This window comes from Nymphalis io, chromosome 19 (genome assembly GCF_905147045.1).
Source record: "Nymphalis io chromosome 19, ilAglIoxx1.1, whole genome shotgun sequence".
In the NCBI taxonomy this organism is placed as follows: domain Eukaryota; kingdom Metazoa; phylum Arthropoda; class Insecta; order Lepidoptera; family Nymphalidae; genus Nymphalis; species Nymphalis io.
Genome location: NC_065906.1, coordinates 694,136 through 714,726, shown reverse-complemented (window position 1 = coordinate 714,726; position 20,591 = coordinate 694,136). Strand labels below are relative to the sequence as shown.

General features: G+C 37.5%; 4 protein-coding genes and 1 long non-coding RNA gene across 12 annotated transcripts in view; 2 read left to right on the top strand and 3 right to left on the bottom strand.

Moving 5' to 3' along the window:
• LOC126775888 (5'-3' exoribonuclease 2 homolog) overlaps nucleotides 1-2,260 on the bottom strand; it is a 125,987-nt gene extending 123,727 nt beyond the window's left edge. For all 3 annotated transcript variants that reach the window (XR_007669918.1, XM_050498044.1, XM_050498046.1), the window contains exons 1-6: nucleotides 2,091-2,260; nucleotides 1,781-2,020; nucleotides 1,363-1,592; nucleotides 1,089-1,195; nucleotides 719-877; nucleotides 212-339 (exon numbers count right to left, since the gene is read on the bottom strand). Coding sequence is in view for 2 of the 3 variants with exons in the window: in XM_050498044.1 (XP_050354001.1) it covers nucleotides 212-339; nucleotides 719-877; nucleotides 1,089-1,195; nucleotides 1,363-1,592; nucleotides 1,781-2,020; nucleotides 2,091-2,165 (939 nt within the window). In the remaining variant the exon portion in view is untranslated. The remainder of the gene's footprint in view (nucleotides 1-211; nucleotides 340-718; nucleotides 878-1,088; nucleotides 1,196-1,362; nucleotides 1,593-1,780; nucleotides 2,021-2,090) is intronic.
• Nucleotides 2,261-2,398: 138 nt separating this feature from the next.
• On the top strand, nucleotides 2,399-15,307 carry LOC126776081 (ribosome-releasing factor 2, mitochondrial). Of its 2 annotated transcripts, XM_050498354.1 has the most exons (13): nucleotides 2,399-2,557; nucleotides 2,732-2,860; nucleotides 3,513-3,650; nucleotides 3,733-3,921; nucleotides 4,229-4,740; nucleotides 4,905-4,994; nucleotides 5,198-5,387; nucleotides 5,504-5,659; nucleotides 6,051-6,273; nucleotides 12,861-12,978; nucleotides 13,373-13,468; nucleotides 13,874-14,020; nucleotides 14,524-15,307. In XM_050498354.1, the coding sequence occupies exons 1-13, from the start codon at nucleotides 2,413-2,415 to the stop codon at nucleotides 14,683-14,685; spliced, it is 2,295 nt and encodes a 764-aa protein (XP_050354311.1). In that variant the 5' UTR covers nucleotides 2,399-2,412; the 3' UTR covers nucleotides 14,686-15,307. The 2 variants fall into 2 exon arrangements, with proteins under 2 accessions (XP_050354311.1, XP_050354312.1); XM_050498355.1 differs by lacking the exon at nucleotides 2,399-2,557 and having other exon boundaries at nucleotides 2,733-2,860; nucleotides 3,723-3,921.
• Nucleotides 15,308-16,011: 704 nt separating this feature from the next.
• LOC126776048 (uncharacterized) lies at nucleotides 16,012-16,988 on the bottom strand. The gene is made up of 2 exons (XR_007669930.1): nucleotides 16,657-16,988; nucleotides 16,012-16,355 (listed from the first exon to the last, which is right to left on the bottom strand). It is a non-coding gene; the product is annotated as an uncharacterized LOC126776048 (long non-coding RNA).
• Nucleotides 16,982-18,481, top strand: LOC126776047 (uncharacterized). Its single transcript, XM_050498307.1, has 2 exons — nucleotides 16,982-17,481; nucleotides 18,079-18,481. Exons 1-2 carry the CDS (start codon nucleotides 17,183-17,185, stop codon nucleotides 18,356-18,358), a joined length of 579 nt encoding a protein of 192 aa, XP_050354264.1. The 5' UTR covers nucleotides 16,982-17,182; the 3' UTR covers nucleotides 18,359-18,481.
• Nucleotides 18,482-18,599: 118 nt separating this feature from the next.
• LOC126776045 (AMP deaminase 2) overlaps nucleotides 18,600-20,591 on the bottom strand; it is a 43,623-nt gene continuing 41,631 nt past the window's right edge. For all 5 annotated transcript variants that reach the window (XM_050498301.1, XM_050498304.1, XM_050498303.1 and 2 more), the window contains one exon: nucleotides 18,600-18,829. In XM_050498301.1, the coding sequence (XP_050354258.1) occupies nucleotides 18,749-18,829 (81 nt within the window). In that variant the 3' untranslated portion in view covers nucleotides 18,600-18,748. The remainder of the gene's footprint in view (nucleotides 18,830-20,591) is intronic.

Genomic DNA, 20,591 nt, shown 5'->3' with positions numbered 1-20,591 from the left:
CAAAAAGGAAGACATACAAAGACCTTATCAGTTCCAATGATCTCTTCCAGACAATAAGGCATAGTTTGCACTTATAATTAACATAAATAAAATAAATAATTCACAATATACATAAATATGGAATAATATACAAGCCCACATATACCCACAACCCACGTAAATTCACTAGTACATATTATTATTATCAAACTTTGATATGATTAGCACTTACTTTTTCAAGATATTCTCGCAACACGCTCAGTCGCACGAAAATGAAGCTGTCCTGGTTACCAAAGGCGGGATCTGAACGGACTAGAGATGCATCTGGAGTAGTCCCTGTGCATTCCTTCATCTCATGCCCTGATAAATATGAATCAGAATGAATTCACTATTATGTTTCACCAACAATGAGAAACAGTGTTGCTATAATTAAAATCTGAAAAAAATATATCTGGTGGTAGAGCTTTGTGCAAGCTCGTCTGGGTAGGTACCACCCACTCATCAGATATTCTACCGCAAAACAGCAGTACTTGGTATTATTGTGTTCCAGTTTGAAGGGTGATTGAGCCAGGGCAATTACAGGCACAAAGGATATAACATCTTAGTTCCCAAGGTTGTTGGCGCATTGTCTATGGGCTCATTTGTCATATATGCTCGTTCACCTTCCTATTCTATATATAAAAAAAAACTGACATAATGAATTCCATAATTTATATATTATAGTTAAAAAAACACATACCTAGCTGACCACAAACATCACAGGGTCTAGGCTTATTCGGTTTGAACTCCTCCCTGATTATGGTGAAGTTAGGCTCGTGTGTCGCAAGACCCAACATGATGAGATCTGCATCAGCACCGCATAATACATGCTGTGTATTTGGGTCATGGTCTGGTTGAGCTGAAAACAATTTTATTAAAATTGTTAATTACGCATATAGTTGTTAATTTCTGCACTGTAATGTTTATTTACAATAAGAGCAGCGTTGTTAAAAATCGACAATTATTTTATATTTGATATCATGTGACAATCATCTAGTATTCTTATTAAATCTGAGACAAAATTGTTATTAGAAATAAGCTAATTATTGTAATTATTAATTTTTCAAAACCTCTTTGTCTTCTAATATAGTCCATAATCTTGTGTTCCCCTTCCCCGGGAACATTAGCATCAGATAAAATAACCTTAACACCTTTCCATCCGGGATCATTGTTTAACCTAAAAAAAATATATTTAAGTCTGGATATAATAGCTGAGCATAGTTATTATAATTATTAATTAGCCCAAAAATTATGAGTTTTGTTCTAAGAATTTCTCTTTATGGTATATACATTGTGAAGAAAAGATATATAAACAAAAACATGTAAAACAACTTAAAATTTTACCTGTCATGTATATAATAGTGCAAACACTTGCTGAGCCGATCCATGAATGGAGTACCAGGAGTGATACAGTTAGAGTCAAAGTGTGCCTCCTTGGGTCTCTCAGGGGGTAAGTATGCTCCTTTTACTTGAAGTTCAGACCTGATGCGAGCTACCTCCTCAATCTTTTCTTGAGTTTCCTTTGAGGCTCTGAATCGACGAGATCTTTGTTGATTCATCTTAGCTCTGGGCGCCTAGTGCATAAAAGTTTGAAGTAATAGTAAGTATTTAAATTATGTAAATATTGTTATATACTTGATTTTTTTATAAAAATTATGTTGCTGTTGTTATATGTAAGTGTATCTAATAAGACATGTTTATTACGTTAAAAATAAAGAAGCGGGAAAATTAGACATTGAAAAATATTCCAACTGAATCTTACAACTCCATCGATAGCCATGTACAACAATTTCCTGGGCCGCACGATGCGGAACAGCCTGTCAATACATTCGAAGATCGCCACCATCATCTCGTCCTCATCCTTTGGCGGCGGTTTGTCTTCAGGATGCGTACAAGGATGGATGATTCCATTCATGTCCAAATATAGATTGTCAAATTCGACCCCATTAGGGTTTGGTAATGACGAGTCTGCGTGTATGAGCTGGCCATCTACGTCGGTTGGCTGAAAAGTTTGATAAATATTAGTATATGTTGCTGATTTCTCAAAACAATTTTAGGTTAAGGTTATTTACCCTCTGTTCAATACATTCGACAATAACGCTTGGATATTTGCGGCTCAGCCAGCGGAAGAATGCTGGTACTCCCATATTGTGAGTATTTGTGACAATATATATAGTTTGTTTTCAATCAATTTAATTGATATCGTCAAATATTCAACACAAACAAATCGACGCAGGTGCCATCTCCATACTTCTAACGGTTTGAGAGAGACAGATATATTGTGAAAAAGGAAATTACAAATGACGTTCAGAAACGTTAAATTTATGACATTGACATTTAAAAATTCAAAACGATATTATTTACTATCTGTTTTGTTTTGTTGACATTGGGGATATGAAGAGTTTTTGTGTTGTGAATTATTACAGAAAATTTCTGAGAAATGCCCAAATACGAAGATATTGTAGTGCGGAAGAAAGAAAAGAAAAAAATAACAGTTCTAAAATTCGAAATATCGGTATATTGGCACATATAGATGCAGGTTAGGTTATATCACATTTGGTACTCATTAATTTAATTTTTCAAATTATTATATAACTATTAATATATATTTATCTATCTTTAATTATAGTTATATTTCTCATAGTTGCAATTCTCTTTATTACCCGTATTTAAAACTAAATGAAATTTTGTTGTGATAACTTATATTGTTCAGGTAAAACTACAACAACCGAGCGAATGCTCTTCTACTCTGGTACCATTAGATCTATGGGAGAAGTGCACCATGGAAATACGGTCACTGATTATATGGAACAGGAACGGCAGAGAGGAATCACTATTACTTGTAAGCTTTCCTTAAAATATTATTACCTAACTTTCTTTATACCTACCTAAATATACTTTCCTGATGACGCCCATTACTTTATTCATCTGACAGTAGTTCTAGCATTTTTTATTAAAGGTGAAAAACATTAATTCTATCAATAGCTAATTTTTCTGGGAACAAAACTCGTTTTTATGGATTAATTTAAGCAAATATTACTTTCAATTATAATATTATATAATAATAACATTGTATCATAATAATATTTTTATTGAGGCAACAAAAAGGTCCATTTGATTAGTATACAATGACTTTATAAACTATCTTAGGAAGTACATATTTTTATTAATTTTTATATATTTATTGTATTGTTTACTTCTAATTTGACAATATCTTTGACTCAAATGGTAATGCCTCTTAAGGTATATAAAGTCTGCCTCTTGAAAAAGCAATGAATTCTGCCTCTTGAAAAAATTATAAAAAAAAGAAGTAAACATAATTATAAAAATTGACAATTAAATTAATTAATGTAAATAAACAAAATTTTTGAACTTACTATGACATACATATTATGAGAATTGTCTTGCATCTTTGAATTAAATAACTACTATGCCAAATGAGGTTTACAATATTTGAAAACGTTAACATTATAATTAATATTGTTGCTTAACAGGTGCAGCAGTGTCCTTCCCATGGCAAGGTCATCAGATTAATCTGATTGATACTCCCGGCCACATCGACTTCACGATGGAAGTAGAGCTGAGTCTTGCTGTGTTAGATGGAGCTGTTGTTGTCTTAGATGGATCAGCTGGTGAGGAATATAATTTTGTCTTATAGCATGTTTAACAATATTCACTCGATTCAAGTTGCCTTATGTTTCTAGTTGCTTTCAGGTGTAGAAGCCCAAACCCTCACGGTGTGGCGCCAGGCCGACACATACAAAGTGCCGCGCGTGCTGTACCTTAACAAGCTGGATCGCAGCGACGCCGATGTTGCTGCCTGCGCTCGCTCCGTGCAGGACAAACTCCAGGTCACCCCGCTTGTGCTGCACTCACCTGTGCAGCACGAGGGCAAGCTTATCGGTAAGTTCCAAATAAATTATGGAAGACATTTTTATTCTATTTATTTTTTAAGAGACTGCTGTAATGCTACCGTTTGTAATACCTACAGGTTAAAAAAAAAAAACAATATAATTCCAGAAATAATAATTATTCTCTTTAAAACATATCTGGTCATATCCTAAGGTTTTTATCAATAACCAAACACCATCTTTACTTTATACTTTTAACCATCTTTATTTTATACTTTTAGTACTGACTTTGATAGTACTTTAGTTTGCTTAGTACCTAAATAAATTAAATTTATGTTTGCTGTTGAATTTTGTCACAGGTTTAATAGACCTTATCACCCTAGAAGAAGTAATATGGACACAGGGTCGAGGGCAGAACTTGACACGGCGAAAACTCACGGAAAAATCTGATGGAAAAGTTTGGGAAACATCTCTAAATGAACATAGAAAAGTCGTGGACACGCTTTCCTCTCTAGACGATCAGCTAGCAGAAACAATAATCCAGCAAGAATCATTGGATAACATAAATAGTATAGAAATTGCGGAGGCTGTTAGACGATGTACGATAAATATGAAAGCTTTTCCAATTTTATGCGGGAGTTCATACAAAAATATTGGAGTACAAACTCTGATGGATGGCGTGGTATCGTATCTACCTTGCCCTTTCGAAGGGAACAGCATATACAAGAGTTTCGACAAGGATTTGTCTGCGAAAGTGTTTAAAGTACAGCACGATGATCAGAGGGGCGTCCTCACTTTTCTGAGGCTTTACAGCGGAGAGATAAATAAGGGACAGAAGATTTACAATTTAGCGAAGGACAAGAGTGAACAGGTGAGTGAACTGATCTGGAAGTGTCAACACCAAAAGTTTGACCCCCCCAAAAGCTTCGTCACTTTTAAGCATAAATAACCAATTATGACAGAATTTAGCTAAGAAGTCAGGCCAAGTCCACGACCTTTGGTTAAGATTAAAGAGTTAAAGGTCAATGTATTCAGACAGGTCTGCTGTACGTGGCGTTGGCTGATGAGTACCAGCCGGTGGAGAAGGTTACGGGCGGGAATATAGCTGTCGTCAGTGCGCTTAAGGTGAGATGATAATCGATTTAACGGGAAACGATTGGAGAATATGAACCTCCCTATATAAAAAAATATATATATAATTCATTCATGCAACCATTTAAAAAAATATATTAAAAATCGCTTATTGTTCGTTACACTATATAAGTTGCTATTTATAGAAAATTATACTTAAATATAATATTTATGTAATGTGTATATTCAAATTTCAGGCAACAATGTCCGGAGACCTCATCACCTCTACCCAAGCAGCAGCAAACCGAGCCAAGGAGAAGCTCTCCGCGATGTTAAAAGACCCCGTCGTAAAGGAGGAGCTGATGATGCCCAGCGCTCGATTGCGACTCCAGGCCATGGACACGGAACCAACGACTGTGGAGATCGCTGAAGAGCTGCTGGGAATAGGTAAGTTAGATTTTTGGAATAGTTTGTCTATCGGTTATCTACTGGGTGCCCTGGAATTGACTACAATTATAAACCTAATTCGTACATGATATGACGCGAGCTGTGCGTGCCCGCAGGCGCCGCGGTCCCGCAGGCCGTGTTCGCGTGCAGCGCGGAGCCGCCCAGCGCGGCGCTGCAGCCGGCGCTGGAGGCGGCGCTGGCCGAGCTGGCGCGCGAGGACCCCAGCCTGCGGGTCTCCGTCGACGACGACCACGGACAGATCGTGCTGGCCGGTCCGTACTCACTGACTCTCTCCGACCTTATTTTACACGAGGTGCTAGTCATCGCTGGCAGCTTGCTGGCTTAAGTTAGCAGGTCCTCGGGTATCAGGTGTATGTAGGAAAAGTTTTTGGGGTGTCTGGTAATATTTTAGATAGTTAGCGGAGTTAAATAGTTGGCGGTATTACAGTTCCATCTCAGATCGTGTCAGATTGAAATCCATCAGACTATGAGAGTGTTAGAATAGAGTGTAAATGTTTGCGCACTCATTGATTGAGTATTTGACATCGGCCGCCGTGCCCGAAATACGGTTAGCGATTTAAAATTATTTTCCTTTTTTAATTTTACAATGTGCCCTTATTATCGTTAAAATTAAATCTTAATATATCGAAAATGTTTGTCTAGGTATGGGCGAACTACATTTAGAAATAATAAAGGAACGTATTATCCGCGAGTACAAGATCGACGTGGAGCTGGGTCCCCCTCAGATCTCTTACAAGGAGACGCTGGTGGGCACCGCTCAGCACACGCTGGTCGTTGACCGTAAGATCGGCAACGCCCGGCAGCAAGTCAAGGTCACCATGTCGGCCAAGCATCTGAAGGGAGTCACTCCGGATAAAGTGCTCAAGTAAGCGAATTAGAGCGTGCTATGGAGAAAATAATACTTAGCACTGGCTTTGTAGGAATAGCACTATTTAGATAGGTAATGGTGATAAGGTCTTCCTGGACAATTTCAGCCATGACAGTAATCATATAAATTTATATATTTAGAATTCTTGATTCCATCCATACCTCAATGTCATGATATCAACAACATTCAGCGCGATTTTTAAGGCATTTCCTATCGCACAAACACTGCTAGTTTTCACCGGCGGCGGAAGAGAGCCTAGTCAAACCCTCCGGTGTTGCAGGTGTCCGTCGCTTTTCTTTGCAGAACTCTGATACATTAAAAAAATTACGTCATTAATGACTAAGTTAGTCCAGTTAGTCAGAGTTAAGGATATCGAAATTATTTCATTTTCGATTGTATTAATTCATTCGTTTCGATCAAAATAAGCGCCAAGAGACCGAACATCCCGTAGACAGAGAAACAAATAGACCAAGGGGCCGTGAAACCGCGATTGAGACAGAGATAGTTTGTTAATGTGTGCGTATAATGTTGCCACAGTAACTGCATTCCCTGTTTTGAGAGATAAATAATTTTCAGGGTATAACTAAAACAAAATAAGATTATTAAATTTTATTTTTTAATATTTATTATACATTTTTTTTATTAAAATATTTTTTTGTCTTCCAACTACACCCAAAAACCGTTGCATTGTTTGTTTTTATTTCCGTTATCAATAGTACTTCAGCATCTTTATATGTACTGGATTAACATTCTCCTCAGATGTTGAAATCTAAAACACTCAATTAAATTATTACTAAAGAATGGTTGCCACATGTATTTCTTTGTTAACCTCTTGACTCGGAATCTAATATTATTATAAATTCATGATGAATGTTAAATAATGTTGTCATTCGGAAATGATAAATAGGAGAACGAATAAATATAAATAAATATATAAATATAATAAATTTTTTAGCTGTCGCTGGCAGCACTAACATGATAAATAATATTACGGTTTTATATAAAAATAAAACCGGTATTATGTGCCGAGAGGAAAACATACAGCATTGCTGTGAAGACATGTTTGTTATCTGCTGGTGAAATATGAATTATTTTAAGCACAACGCTATGATGAAATTAATGAGTAATGAAATGAATAAATTATAAATAATTGAAATGTAACAATCAATTTAATGTATTTAAATTTTTGAAAGATACACACTATAATACATATATAATATAACATTTTTCTTATTTACTATCATGGCTTATGGCTATGGCTATACTGTCTTACAGTTTTATAGATTTTCGCGAGATTATAGCGATGAAATTTAATATTAAATTGATATATAAAACCATATATTAATTTCGTTCATTTAAATTTTTTGTTTGTTTTTTTTTTATTTATATGTATATATATAAGGAAATATTTTAATAGAAAATATTTTAAATGAAGAATGTGCTGGATGATTTTCAATTTCCACGCGACAATAAGGGAAGCTACCGCTAACCTACAGCTTCCGGGAAGCTGTAGGAGGTCTAATGCCACTGTCCTGAAGAACTGTACGCACCCAATTCTCGATTACAGTTCGGGACGCTGCCTTAATATTACCGTTTACAGTGATAAAAAGGTTATTTAAACTGCTATGGCTAGTTGACCTCCTAACACGTGTTCTTTTAATGAGTGCTCTAATTAACGTGACTTTCAATTTCAATATAGAATTTCCAAGCAGATTGGCGATAGTTGTGAGTGTCGGTTTTAGATTCAAAGGCTGGTATCAAGAGGATGCTATCTCCATTATCCTGGAAACTTTCTGTAGAAATTTTTAAGAGGGTCAGATCGTGGATTCTCCGTCCCGAGGATAGCAATAGAACTGTTGCCGTCCTTCGTGACAAGTCGAATAAGGTGTCTTTAGGGGGGTTAGTTGATAGCCAATTTAGGACAAGTCTAGTCACGTTCTTCAATCTAGGGTCCCATGTAAGCGAGCTTTTTATAGTTTTAGGTTTAGCTGTTCCAATCGCTTTAAGGACATGTTTGATAATGAAATCAGTGAATGTTTGTTGTTCTACGTGGGGCCCATAAAATGTCATAACTGCTGATTTGTGCACTAGGATCTTTAGGAATTTTTGGGTTCACCTGTGAGCTGGAGCATCAAGCTAGCCATCTCCTTATTGCAGGAAAGTAGGTAGTGAGGGATGATTGTCGCCAACTCTTTCTTAATATTTCTTTTTCCTCTATAGACCAGTATTTTATTTATTCGCCCCACCCCCAATTTTCCAGACTTTCAGGGCTAATGTCTGCACTGGTGGAGGGGGTTGCGATGTTGTCACATCTATAAGAACTTCCGAGAGATTCTGAAGCTCGTGCGGTTGCTCTAGAGCCCTCGATTTCAGGTCTTGCAGCCAGAAAACTTGAGGCCACTCTGGCGCTACTACTAGATAAGTTCCCATGCCGTTGGTTAGATGAGCCAACACCCTGGGTAGTAGGCTGGGGGGTGGAAACACCCAGGCGATCCGGTAACTCCAAGGTCTGTTGTTTGACTTTACTAGCGTTTTTGAGTTCATGGCGAATAGTTCTTTCTTGTTGCTGTGCCATTTTCTCTGGTAGTGTGACCAGTTCCCTGACATCACTTTTCCGTCCAGTTGAGCACCCCAACCCACATCTGAGGCATCCGTTGCCAGAAAATGGGTAGTTCCTTGTGTATCGATAACGAGTGGTGAGTGACTCCGCACCACCACACCATTTCTCGGTAAACGTTCTGCGGGATACGTTGCACTTGGCGGGGAAATCTCTTGTCGAACCGTCGCAGGAAGATTTGCAAATTGCGACAATGTAGTCTGCCCGTGGGATGACACAGTTGGCAAAATTTAGCTGTCCCAACATTGTTTGTAATTGTCGTAGACTCATATGCGTCTTTTGAATAATCTGTCATTTTGTTCTTGGCCGTTAGGCATCGTATCCCTAGATATTCCAAGTCTTGTGTGGGAGTCAGGACAGATTTCTGGAAATTTACTTTCCAACCCAATAATTTCAAGTGTCTTACGGCTTCCGCAGCCTGAAGACTCGACTTGGTTCGGTTTTGATGCACCAGAAGAAAGTCGTCTAGGTAGACTAGCACTCGACAATCTTTCGCACGTAGGGTCTCCGTGACTCAGCATGTGATGGAAGAGAAAAGGTGCGGTGCAGAAGCTAGACCGAAATGCAGGCACGTCATCTCGTAAATACGTTTTTGATAACTGATTCTGCGAAAGGGTCTGTGTGATTTTGCCATAGGGACATGAAAGTAAGGCTGCGAAATGTCGATCTTTGTCATCCAGTCTCCAGGTTGGAGAAAGTCCGGCACATTTGTATGAGAAATCAAACGAAAATGTTTCGTTTGTACATATTTGTTCAGTTCCCGGAGATCGAATATTGGGCGCATCGATCCCTCGTTTTTTTCCGCAAGAAAAGTTTGGAGATAAAACTCGGAGATTTTGCCCTGACTTCTTGAAGAATATTCTGATTCAGGAGTTCGAGAATTACTTGAGTCATGGCCGGGGAAGTTTTTGTTGCATACCGGTCCATTATTGATTTTGTAGGCCAAACAAGGGTGGGTTTTTTGAACAGAGGTATTCGGGATCCTGTGATTGCCGTCATGATAAATTTGTTTGCCTCCAAAGTCTGCCATTTGTCTTTGAATTGTACAAGGTGACCCCCCCTGAATGATTGAGTCGGATAGTCATTTTTTCTTATCTCTGTTACGAAATGTAATGTTTTTAGTTTTCTTGTTGTTGTCAGCTTTGCCTTTGTAAGTTTGTTTATTTTGTGGTTTCTTATCTGAGCTTTGTTAATTGGGTCTCGTGCGATTATAACTTCTAGATGTTGAGGGTTCATTAAGTTTCCTTTTCAGACTAGATTTGTCTTTTGGTTTGAATGTTTGAGTTTGTGACCAACAACAAACCAGTATTGTGGCCCTGCGAGGGACTGAATAAGCGACAGTAGCTTTGCTTTGTCAAAAAGAAATTCTTCGCTGGGTGGAATATTTTGAAAAGCAGTTTGTATACTTTTATTAGGTATTTCTGATATGAGCCGTGAACGTCTAATCTCCACACATTCCGCTCTCTTGCCACAGACGATCTGTAGTGTGCGTTCTGAATTTTTTGTAGGAAGCGGAAGATCCACCAAACGTAGCGCTCATTTTATTAAATAGATTGTCACTATTTAGCAAGCTTGGGTATTAAACAGCCCAATCTAGTATTTCTTGTAAGCCTGATTGCAACAAATCCTTTTGGTACAGCAAAGCATTTGTTAGTCCCGCAACAAATAGTTCAGTAGGGGCAAAAAGTCTTTGCCTTTATTGAAGCAGCACAATTCGTCATTGATTTTAAGGTTGCAAAATCCCGGAGATGCAGTGACTTCAGCTAATGCTTTATTGTAGCGCACGTGTTGCCACAAGGGTGTGTTAAAATGGTGTAACTCTCTTAGTTGTTTTAACCTACTCCCATTGGCGGGTTTCATGTGTTTTTTCTCGTCAAACTCTGTCTTGTATGTACCTAAATCCTCGGTGTCAACAAAAACTAGAGTTTTTGTTGACACCGAGTGGACACCGGGTTGGATAAAAAGGAGCTAACATTATTTACTTGGTCCGAGTTAACGTGACTACTGGATTTGTTGCTATCAGTCCCACAATGTTGATGTATTATTAAATTTGTAAGAAAACTCACCTGATCATATAACGCGTCGATTCTCGGATCGACCGGAGTCCAGCCGACGTTTCTTTCTGGGAGTACCCTCATTTTCACCTTCGTTGCTCGAACTGCTTGAATTCGAGGTATCCTCATCCTCGCGGCACTGATTATTATCGGTATACACACCATCCGAAATAGGCACATACGAATCACTAACTTCACCGTTTTTATTCGGGGCGCGATCCATAATTTCAAATAGAAAAACAACTCAATGTTCGAAAATATTCAATGTGTTAATTAATTTTTCACAAAACTTCATAAGATAGATAGAAATGTTATTTGCAACTGAATTACTTCAGAATTATTTCGACCACCTTTGGCGAAAGTACACAACGCTATGAAATAATACGGTTTCCGCGCACTTGCTGGTAAACTAGCGCCACCTAGTGTCATTCAGGTGAACTAAGTTGTCTAAGGTAGCAATCGACCACAGATTAAAGTAAGTATACGACTGCTTCTTCACAGCAATACTGTATGTTTTCCGGAAGGCACATCAATTATAGGTTATGAAGATAAAAACTGGCATTATCTTCAGGATTTTAATGCAATATAAGGTTCCGTCATGCTATGGCATAAATAAACCGTACCGTACCGTAACCGTAACAGCCTGTGAATGTCCCACTGCTGGGCTAAGGCCTCCTCTCCTTTTTTGAGGAGAAGGTTTGGAGCTTATTCCACCACGCTGCTCCAATGCGGGTTGGTAGAATTCACATATTTCAGAATTTCAGTGAAATTAGACACATGCAGGTTTCCTCACGATGTTTTCCTTCACCGTAAAGCACGAGATGAATTATAATCACAAATTAAGCACATGAAAATTCAGTGGTGCTTGCCCGGGTTTGAACCCACGATCATCGGTTAAGATTCACGCGTTCTTTTTTTTTTTTTTTACATAAATAAACATCACTGACAAACTATAATTAGGGACAAAATAGTCGTACTTACACGTGAAACACACGCCGGCAATTTTCTTCTTGATATCGCATTAACATGAAATAATACGACAATGCACCATTGTATAACCTTCGATATTATATAAGGATTGTTTCTCGGCCTTTTCACTGAATTAGAATCGTTTTCTAACATAAAAATAAGCGAAAATTGAACAAAAAACAATGAACGCACCAACAGCAAAACTGGTTACGCGATAAGGGACGAAAGATTTGATCTTGATATATATCTGTCTAAACCATTTATAACGTAATTTTCTTTCTGTTTCTTGTGTAAGTGAGAAGGAAATCGTCATTGCGTCTATTAGATTTCTCTTAAAATTTAGACGGAATATCCTCAAAAAAAAATATGGCGGCGCGGAGCGCACATGACGTCCAACCAATCAGCGCGTGAGGTGCGTTCCGTCGCATGCCGTTTCACGACGAAAAACAAAGCGATAAATTGTAAGCAGTATGTTACGGTTCATAATATTTTGATAGTTTATAATCTTGCGAGATTTACGGTGACATATATAATTAGTTTATTAATGTTAAAAAATATATTGAATAAACTTAGTGTTCTTTTTTTGAAATTTATTTCTGTTTATATTATATTAAGCAGAAATTTCTTCATATTACTGCTTCATACTTGTTAAAGAGCACAAGCGTGCATAACAAGGGCGTTCCTTGGGGACTTTAAGGGGGGAATTTTAGGCTTTTTTTTCTCTTTTTGATACATATATATTCTCAAAAAGAGGAGAGGAGGCCTTTAGCCACAGGACATTCACAGGGTGTTACGGTATATATATATATATATAAATTACGTATTTTTTTAAATAGGAGTGATATTGTATTGTTTGCTGATGATACTTAGTATTTTTAAAATTTAAAATAAAAAATACGAGTCTGGCACGGAACGCAGGCTCAGTGTACCGCGTGTGTGTGCAGGCTGGACCGCTCGGCGGAGAGCGCGGCGCAGCTGGCGGCGGTGTGGCCGCGCCACGGGCGGGCGGCGCGGCGCGGCGCGGCGGGCGCCCTGCTGCGCGGCCCGCGCCTCGCCTGCCCCGTGAGCGCCGCCTTACGCTACCGTCCCGTAACACATGTGACACAACCCCCCTTTTGTCGGACTCCTAAATCCAGGGTGTCCTTTAAGCTTTTAAATGACGTTGAAGCGAACGTTGAAAACAAAAAGTGAAATGGGGTATTAAAATTCTACACCACCACCAGCCCCTCACGACTTATTCTACCACCAAACAGCGATACTTAGCGCTGTTGTGTTCCGACATGAAGGGTGTGACTACCGGCCCGGGGGACATTACATCTCAGTTCATTTTCGATGTAGGGGATGGTTAATATTTCTTACATTGCCAATGAATCCACCATCATCCTGGTGCCCACTCCCTTCCTCACGTCTGAAGCACATATTGTAATTAACGACCCTGATATCTCCCACCCGCCAGTTGGTGGACGTGCAGGTGACGCTGCACTGGCTGGAAGTGTCCCGCGGCTCCGCGGACGCGACCGTCACGGCCGCGGTCGCGCAGTGCCTCAGGAAGGTGAGGCGCTCCGTAGCCGAGTATTAAAAAAACTTACAGCTATAGATTCTGAAACTTTTGCAGAGTCCGCGAGAACTGACGCTGTTATAAAACTAAATATAGGACATGAATCACAGATAAAGTATAATTGGCCAAGTTGAGGAAACATGGATCCTTAACAGTGTTTATGTACTTCATTCGTTTTAATAATCTCATGCTCCGCGCTGAAGGAAAACGTCGTGTGAGATATGCTTGTGTCGGGTGAAATTTTGATACAAGCGTAATATCCAACCATGCCGTTCCGATGCGAGTTGGATATTACGTAGACTCTAAGATTTTACCTAACGAGGAGAGTCGGCTTTTGTCCGTTGGACACAAAACACAGACGGAGTATTACTGAAAATATATGTAATTTCAAACACGAAGGTGTTCGAGGAAGCGGAGTCGGTGCTGCTGGAGCCGGTGATGTTCCTGGAGCTGGTGGTGCCCGAGTCGCACTCGGCGCGCCTGCTCGCCGACCTGGCCCGCCGGCGCGCCGAGGTGCAGCACATACAGCTGCGCCACGGGAACAAGGTACACGTGCGCCACACGAGCGCCACACGAGCGCTGCTGATCGCAGCAACACACATCATAACACACCTTACAATTATTATCATGTTGCGGTCTGCAAAGCAAGTTGCTAGCCAGCAGTGGTCCTAAAGCTCTCTTGTATAATATTATTGTTATTATCATATTTATTTGGTATCGATAGAGTAAATGAGAAATCTACTAACTAATACTTAAACTGGAGCTGTAGTACATACATATCTCATCATTGGAGCTTTCCAAAGATATCAATGCGACACACACACACACACACACACACACACACGCACACGCACACGCACACACACATCCACACACACACATACGATAATTTATATTTATGTAATATATAATATGGAAAGGTAGTTTAGAATATGAACTGTAGAATGAAATCTCATTTCAGAAAAATCGTATTTAAATATAGTAAAAATATTGCTATATATAAAAATATGGCATTTCTTTTGCAAGTAATAAATATTTGCTTATTGTAGGTGATACAATGCTTGGCGCCGCTGTCCGAGCTGCTCGGGTACTCCACGACGGTCAGGTCGCTGTCCTCGGGCCTGGCTACCTTTACCATGGAGTTCCACTCCAACCGACAGATGTCGCCCCGAGACGAGGAAAAGGCTATACGTAACGTCACCGGCTTCTAGTTAAAACTTCTAATTTCATCAACTACATCGAAGTTTTACTAAATAGTTTAATTGAATGCCCGAACGACTTTCGTTTGATTGAAATTTTACAATTACAAACGACTTACTGCTATAGTTACAACGAATAATCAGAGTTCAGTGTATTTGGTTTTAAGTTTTGTATCGCCCATTACAATAAACTATATTTCTAAGGTCATAACATCCTCAAGAACGAAGCCTTGACCAGCCTGGCTGTGGCACATTTATAAACTTAAGACAATTGTACAATACTTAAATAAAATTAACATTTATACAATACCTTTTAACAATATACATATACAAAACAACTAATATGGCGACCGGACACAAGTAGTCATTGGACCCCCTTTTATGTCTACATACGGCATGGAGAAATAGCGAAATACGATATGATTCCGAGGAAGCAACAAGTAGAAATAATAAATGGATATACTATTATGAGTAATGAAAGGAGGTCGATACGGAAGAGGTTTGAAGTGGGCCGTCAAACATGTAAATGGACATGTGTGATAAATATGTTGATTACATTGTAAATAATAGACGCAACGTTTATTTCAATTAATTTATTTGTTGAATATGTAAAAATATATATTTAATATAATTATTCGAAATGTTTTTATTTAATTATTCGCGATTAAAGACAGTATTCCGTCACAGATATCAGAATAATTTGCTTTGGATGGAACAACTAACAACTGACTATTTGTTGTTCAATCAATACTTAATTTTATCTGTGGTGCCTTGTATAGTTTACTTGAACAATATTAAAACATATGAACTTATTGTATATTTACTGTCAATTTTGCATCTGTTATGAATCCGGCTTGAAGGACCAAATACCACTACTGGCCGATACTTATTATTATTATATCTGTGTCATCGTAGCTCCTTAATGGATAAAACTATTTCGATTTTGCTTGAAAAGTGATTAATCGAGAATATTCTTAGATGTGATTAAAGAAAATCTGTTCAACCGTTTGAAGATCAGCTTTTTTCTAAATTGTGCCAACAACAGTACAAATGTAAGTACTCATACATATATACATAAATAATCTGTTTACTAGTGGCCTACCACCACTACCACCAGCTATTGTTGTGTTCCGGTTTGAAGGTGAGCCAGTGTAATTATAGGCACAAGGGACATAACATCTTAATTCCCAAGGTTGGTGGCGCATTGGCGATGTAAGCGATGTTTATGAGCGTTGGTGACCACATTCCATCATGTAGCTCATATGCTCGTCCGCCTACTTATATTATAAAATAATAATATATTTATTTATTATCAAAGGTGTAAAATCAAAATACATGTGATACAAACAAGATATTTATTGATTTTAAAAATCCTAACTACATTATTTTTTTTAACAGTAATAGCGTCATTTCATGATAGCTTATAAATATGCAAGAAAGTTTATTTATATAAATCTAACATTTCATATTGAATCAACTTTGTTATTGAAAATTACATAAACTGCTAAATTAATATACTTAATAAAAAAAATTGCACAATCATCACATAAAAAAGCGTGCGCTTAAAATATATTATTGGTGCTGATAAGAATAACATCTTAACTAAATTGATTTGGCAGAACTAACAGATATGATAACCTGATCGAGAGCCAACTGCGCAAGAGATATATTGCACAAGAGCACTTGTTACTGGTGGTAGAGCTTTGTGCAAGCTCGTCTGGGTAGGTACCACCCACTCATCAGATATACTACCGCAAAACAGCAGTACTTGGTATTGTTGTGTTTCAGTTTGAAGGGTGAGTGAGCCAGTTTAATTACAGGCACAAGGTACATAACATCTTAGTTCCCAAGGTTGGTGGCGCATTGGCGATGGTTAACATTTCATACAATGCCAATGTCTATGGGCGTTGGTGATCACTTACCATCAGGTGGCCCATATGCTCGTCCGCCTTCCTATTATATAAAAAAAACAAGAAACAAGACTGCATAAACACAAGTGCAGTTTGCTTGCTCACTGTAGACCGATGTAACGGCAATAAGACACACCTAGAGAGAGATCAAAATTAACCGTTCGACATGTATTCCTAAGATAAAGGATTGAACGCTAAAAATTCCTTTAAAGAAAAAAATATTAACATTTAAATATCCTGATCCGCAATTTGAACCTCTGCATTCTAACTTGAACGGGTAGTCAAAATAAACATGTTGTCCTTATCAAACTCATATATTAGAGAGAGATATCCATCTTGTTAGTTCTAACAAATTCGTTTACAGATTGTGTAGAACAATATCAACACCATTCTTAGCGTTCTTACAGACGAACGGCAAGTTGTGAACGGCAGCCGTCGCCACCTATCGACGACAGTCGTCAACGCGTCGGCGGCAGCAGTCAATACGTCGACGGCTGCCGCCGGCAGGCGACCACGGCTGCCGTCGACAGGCGACAACGCTTGCCGCGAGTGCCGCATACTAGCAGTCTTGGTCGGCTTGTACAGGAGCCAGTTGCAAAATGGCGTCCGATGAAGAAACATTGTTATTGCTTTTACTCCGCCATCGCCGACGACAACGAAAAAGAAAGACACGTTCAGTGTGGGTTGAAGAAATATTAATGTATAGAGAACAAGAGGGAGATTTTTATACACTGTATCCACGTTTGCGAAGGTCCGAAAAAAATTTTTTCAATTACTTTCGAATGTCAATCGCTTCTTTTGATGAGTTGACATCTATTTTGAAACTTTCAATATCTCGCCAAGACACTGTGATGCGAAAAAGTATACCAGCTGAGCAAAGACTCGCTATGACATTAAGGTAAGAGGGTTTTTTTTTTTTTTTTTATATTACCCGGGAGGGCAAATGACTCTACTCCACCTGATGTTAAGTGGTAGTAGAGTCCAAACGCGAGGACGGCCAGTACAGTCGGGAAGAAGGTTCTGCACTAGCCGCCCTCGCCTTGCCGGCCCGCAAGATGCCTCTTCACGCCTCGTTTGAAGGAAGGGTTTAATTTTATCAAAAAATGGTATATACTGGACATAACTTTAATGAGATCAAATCAATATAACTTTGGCAACATTTTTAATTTAAGTTAAAATAGGAACTTTACTTAACATTAATTAACATTTATATTATACTATAAAACTTTTAACAACAAATTCTCCATAATACTGATTATAAAATCACAAGTGGCGCCGCTACAAGATTTATTAATTTTCCTGATCAATCTTTGCAATTTTTTTTCTCATAATCAACTTGTAGTAAAACCATACAAAACATAAAAACAAACAATATAACAATAATTTAGACAAAAAGTAAATTATTCTGAGAAGAGTTCAGTTATTATGGTATTTGAAACAGAATCCTCAGAGGATAAGCTTTCAATATTTGTGAGTTGACTTTTCGGTCTTTCAGGATGTGTTGTAGTGGAGTACGCATAAAAGCAATAACAATGTTTCTTCATCGGACGCCATTTTGCAACTGGCTCCTGTACAAGCCGACCAAGACTGCTAGTATGCGGCACTCGCGGCAAGCGTTGTCGCCTGTCGACGGCAGCCGTGGTCGCCTGCCGGCGGCAGCCGTCGAAGTATTGACTGCTGCCGTCGACGCGTTGACGACTGTCGTCGACAGGTGGCGACGGCTGCCGTCGACAGGTGGCGACGGCTGCCGTTCACAACTTGCCGTTCGTCTGTAAGAACCCTTAGTGTAATTTAGAACAATTCGTCGCAAACAATATGGCAATAAACTATATATATATATATATATATATATAGTATATAATAAACTATATATATAATATTAATAATTTGTTATTTGAGCCTAAAAACACTTAACAGCCAAATCTTAAAAAGGCAGTATAAAAACAAATTAAAAAGTTTTACACACACAGTTGCCTGACATAATAGAACAATTAATTAGAAAGCATTTAGAAAAAAATATTTTATAAGCCTTAATAATATTAATAAATTTTCCATCTCCGATAACCATAAAACAAATAATTTTCAAGTAAAAGTAGCCAACGTTTATATATGTACTTGAGCCGGTAATCAATGTCAGTAACGTGACGGGTAGCGGGTAGAGTACATTACTTAGTACCGTGAGCGAAGCTATTCGGAGGCGGAGTACGAAGCACCACTCCGTAGAGCTCTCCGGGCGCCTGGCGAGCCTGCAAATCATTATAGACCGTGCAGATTATAGCATTTTGTCAATTATGTTTAATTATATTAATAATTTTGATCGATAAAATCAGTATGATTAATTTAAATAGTGCAATAGAAAACATTTAAACTGACATCTATTATTTTCATTTATGTATTATGAAGGAAATGAACTTATATTCTCTGTCAGAGATCGCTGGAACACACCGCAAGGCCCCCCTTTCTCTAACTCAATAATGAATCATTTCATCATATATTATATTGCTTAACCCTTTACAACACTTAAAAGCACATTCAATAAAATTCAAAGTAATAATACAAATTGCTTGTAAGCGTGATACAAGACGTAATTGCTTCTAAGCAGACACAAGACGATATTATGTAATTTATGTTATGAAAGAATTAATTATATATTTAAATATTGAATTATATTGAAAATATATTGTTAAACCTTTGAATATCCAACAGATGGCGTTGAATGATTTTAAAATGGTGGTTTTCCTGTCCATTAATTGTTTTCTAAAAACCTTTTATCAAAAAACTAAGAGTTGAATTCAATGTTTTTAAGCCAACAAAAAAAACAATTATATGTTTATTTATTTTTGTTTTTAATTATATGCCTTAATTTACTTCCACATACTTTGTTGAATAATAAATTTTGAATGTTGTTAAACATTTTAAACGAGTATTTATAAAACTTTTCAGTCTGTATGGAAATATGATATATATAATGTACATGAAACATCGTATCACGTCCCATATATTGTAACATAGCTGATAGTCTCTGGGCAAAAGAGACCCCCGCAGTGCTTGTAATTTTATTGTTTACAACAATTTATATATACACAAAAACTTTCTAATTAATAAAACATGTTATTTGTCCCGTCGAAAAACCGTACATTACATAAAACGAAAAGTTGCTATATCTAAGCAGAATTTTATCGCCATTTTTACAAGCTTTAATATAATTGCACCTGTTATTTGTATGGGTCAAATCTTGTAAGTAAATTTAAAGCTCTTTCGACACTACCGAATCTCGTACAAGTACGAGTACGAATCTCGTATAAATTTTATTCATTTTAGTAATTGGATATAAAAGCTAAAATTTCCGACTAAAACCGACACACGGTTTATAAAAACATTTAGTGTTATGAAATTTTCATAGATATGATTGAATTTCAACAAAGATATTTTTTAAGTCTCAACTCTATAAAGGCATTGGATATTTTATAAAATATTAAATGTTAGTCACATATATACTGATTTTTTTCTATACAATATAATGAAATCGTTTCTTTATACCATTATAATTTTGTACCAACATAAAATATTATAATTTTAATGATAAAATAGTGGGATTGTATTTTAGTACTTTTAATGAAAGATTTATTTAATATATGACGAGCCGGTTGGCGTAGTTGGTAGATACTTGCCTTTCACGCCGAAGGTTGTGGGTTCGATTCCCACCCAGGACAGACATTTGTGTGCATGAATTTGTCTGTTTGTCCTGAGCCTGGGTGTTATTATCTATATAAGTATGTATTTACAAAAAGAAAAACAGTATATTTAGTATATCAGTTGTCTGGTTTCCATAGTACAAGCTCAGTACAAGCTTAATTTGGGATCAGATGGCCGTGTGTGAAAAATGTCCCAGGATATTATTATTATTATTATAATATATAGTTTTGTTTATGAAATAAAATATATAAATATAGTTTAATAAAAGTAAACATAATTGAAATGTTATATTAGTTATATAATGGGAGTTTT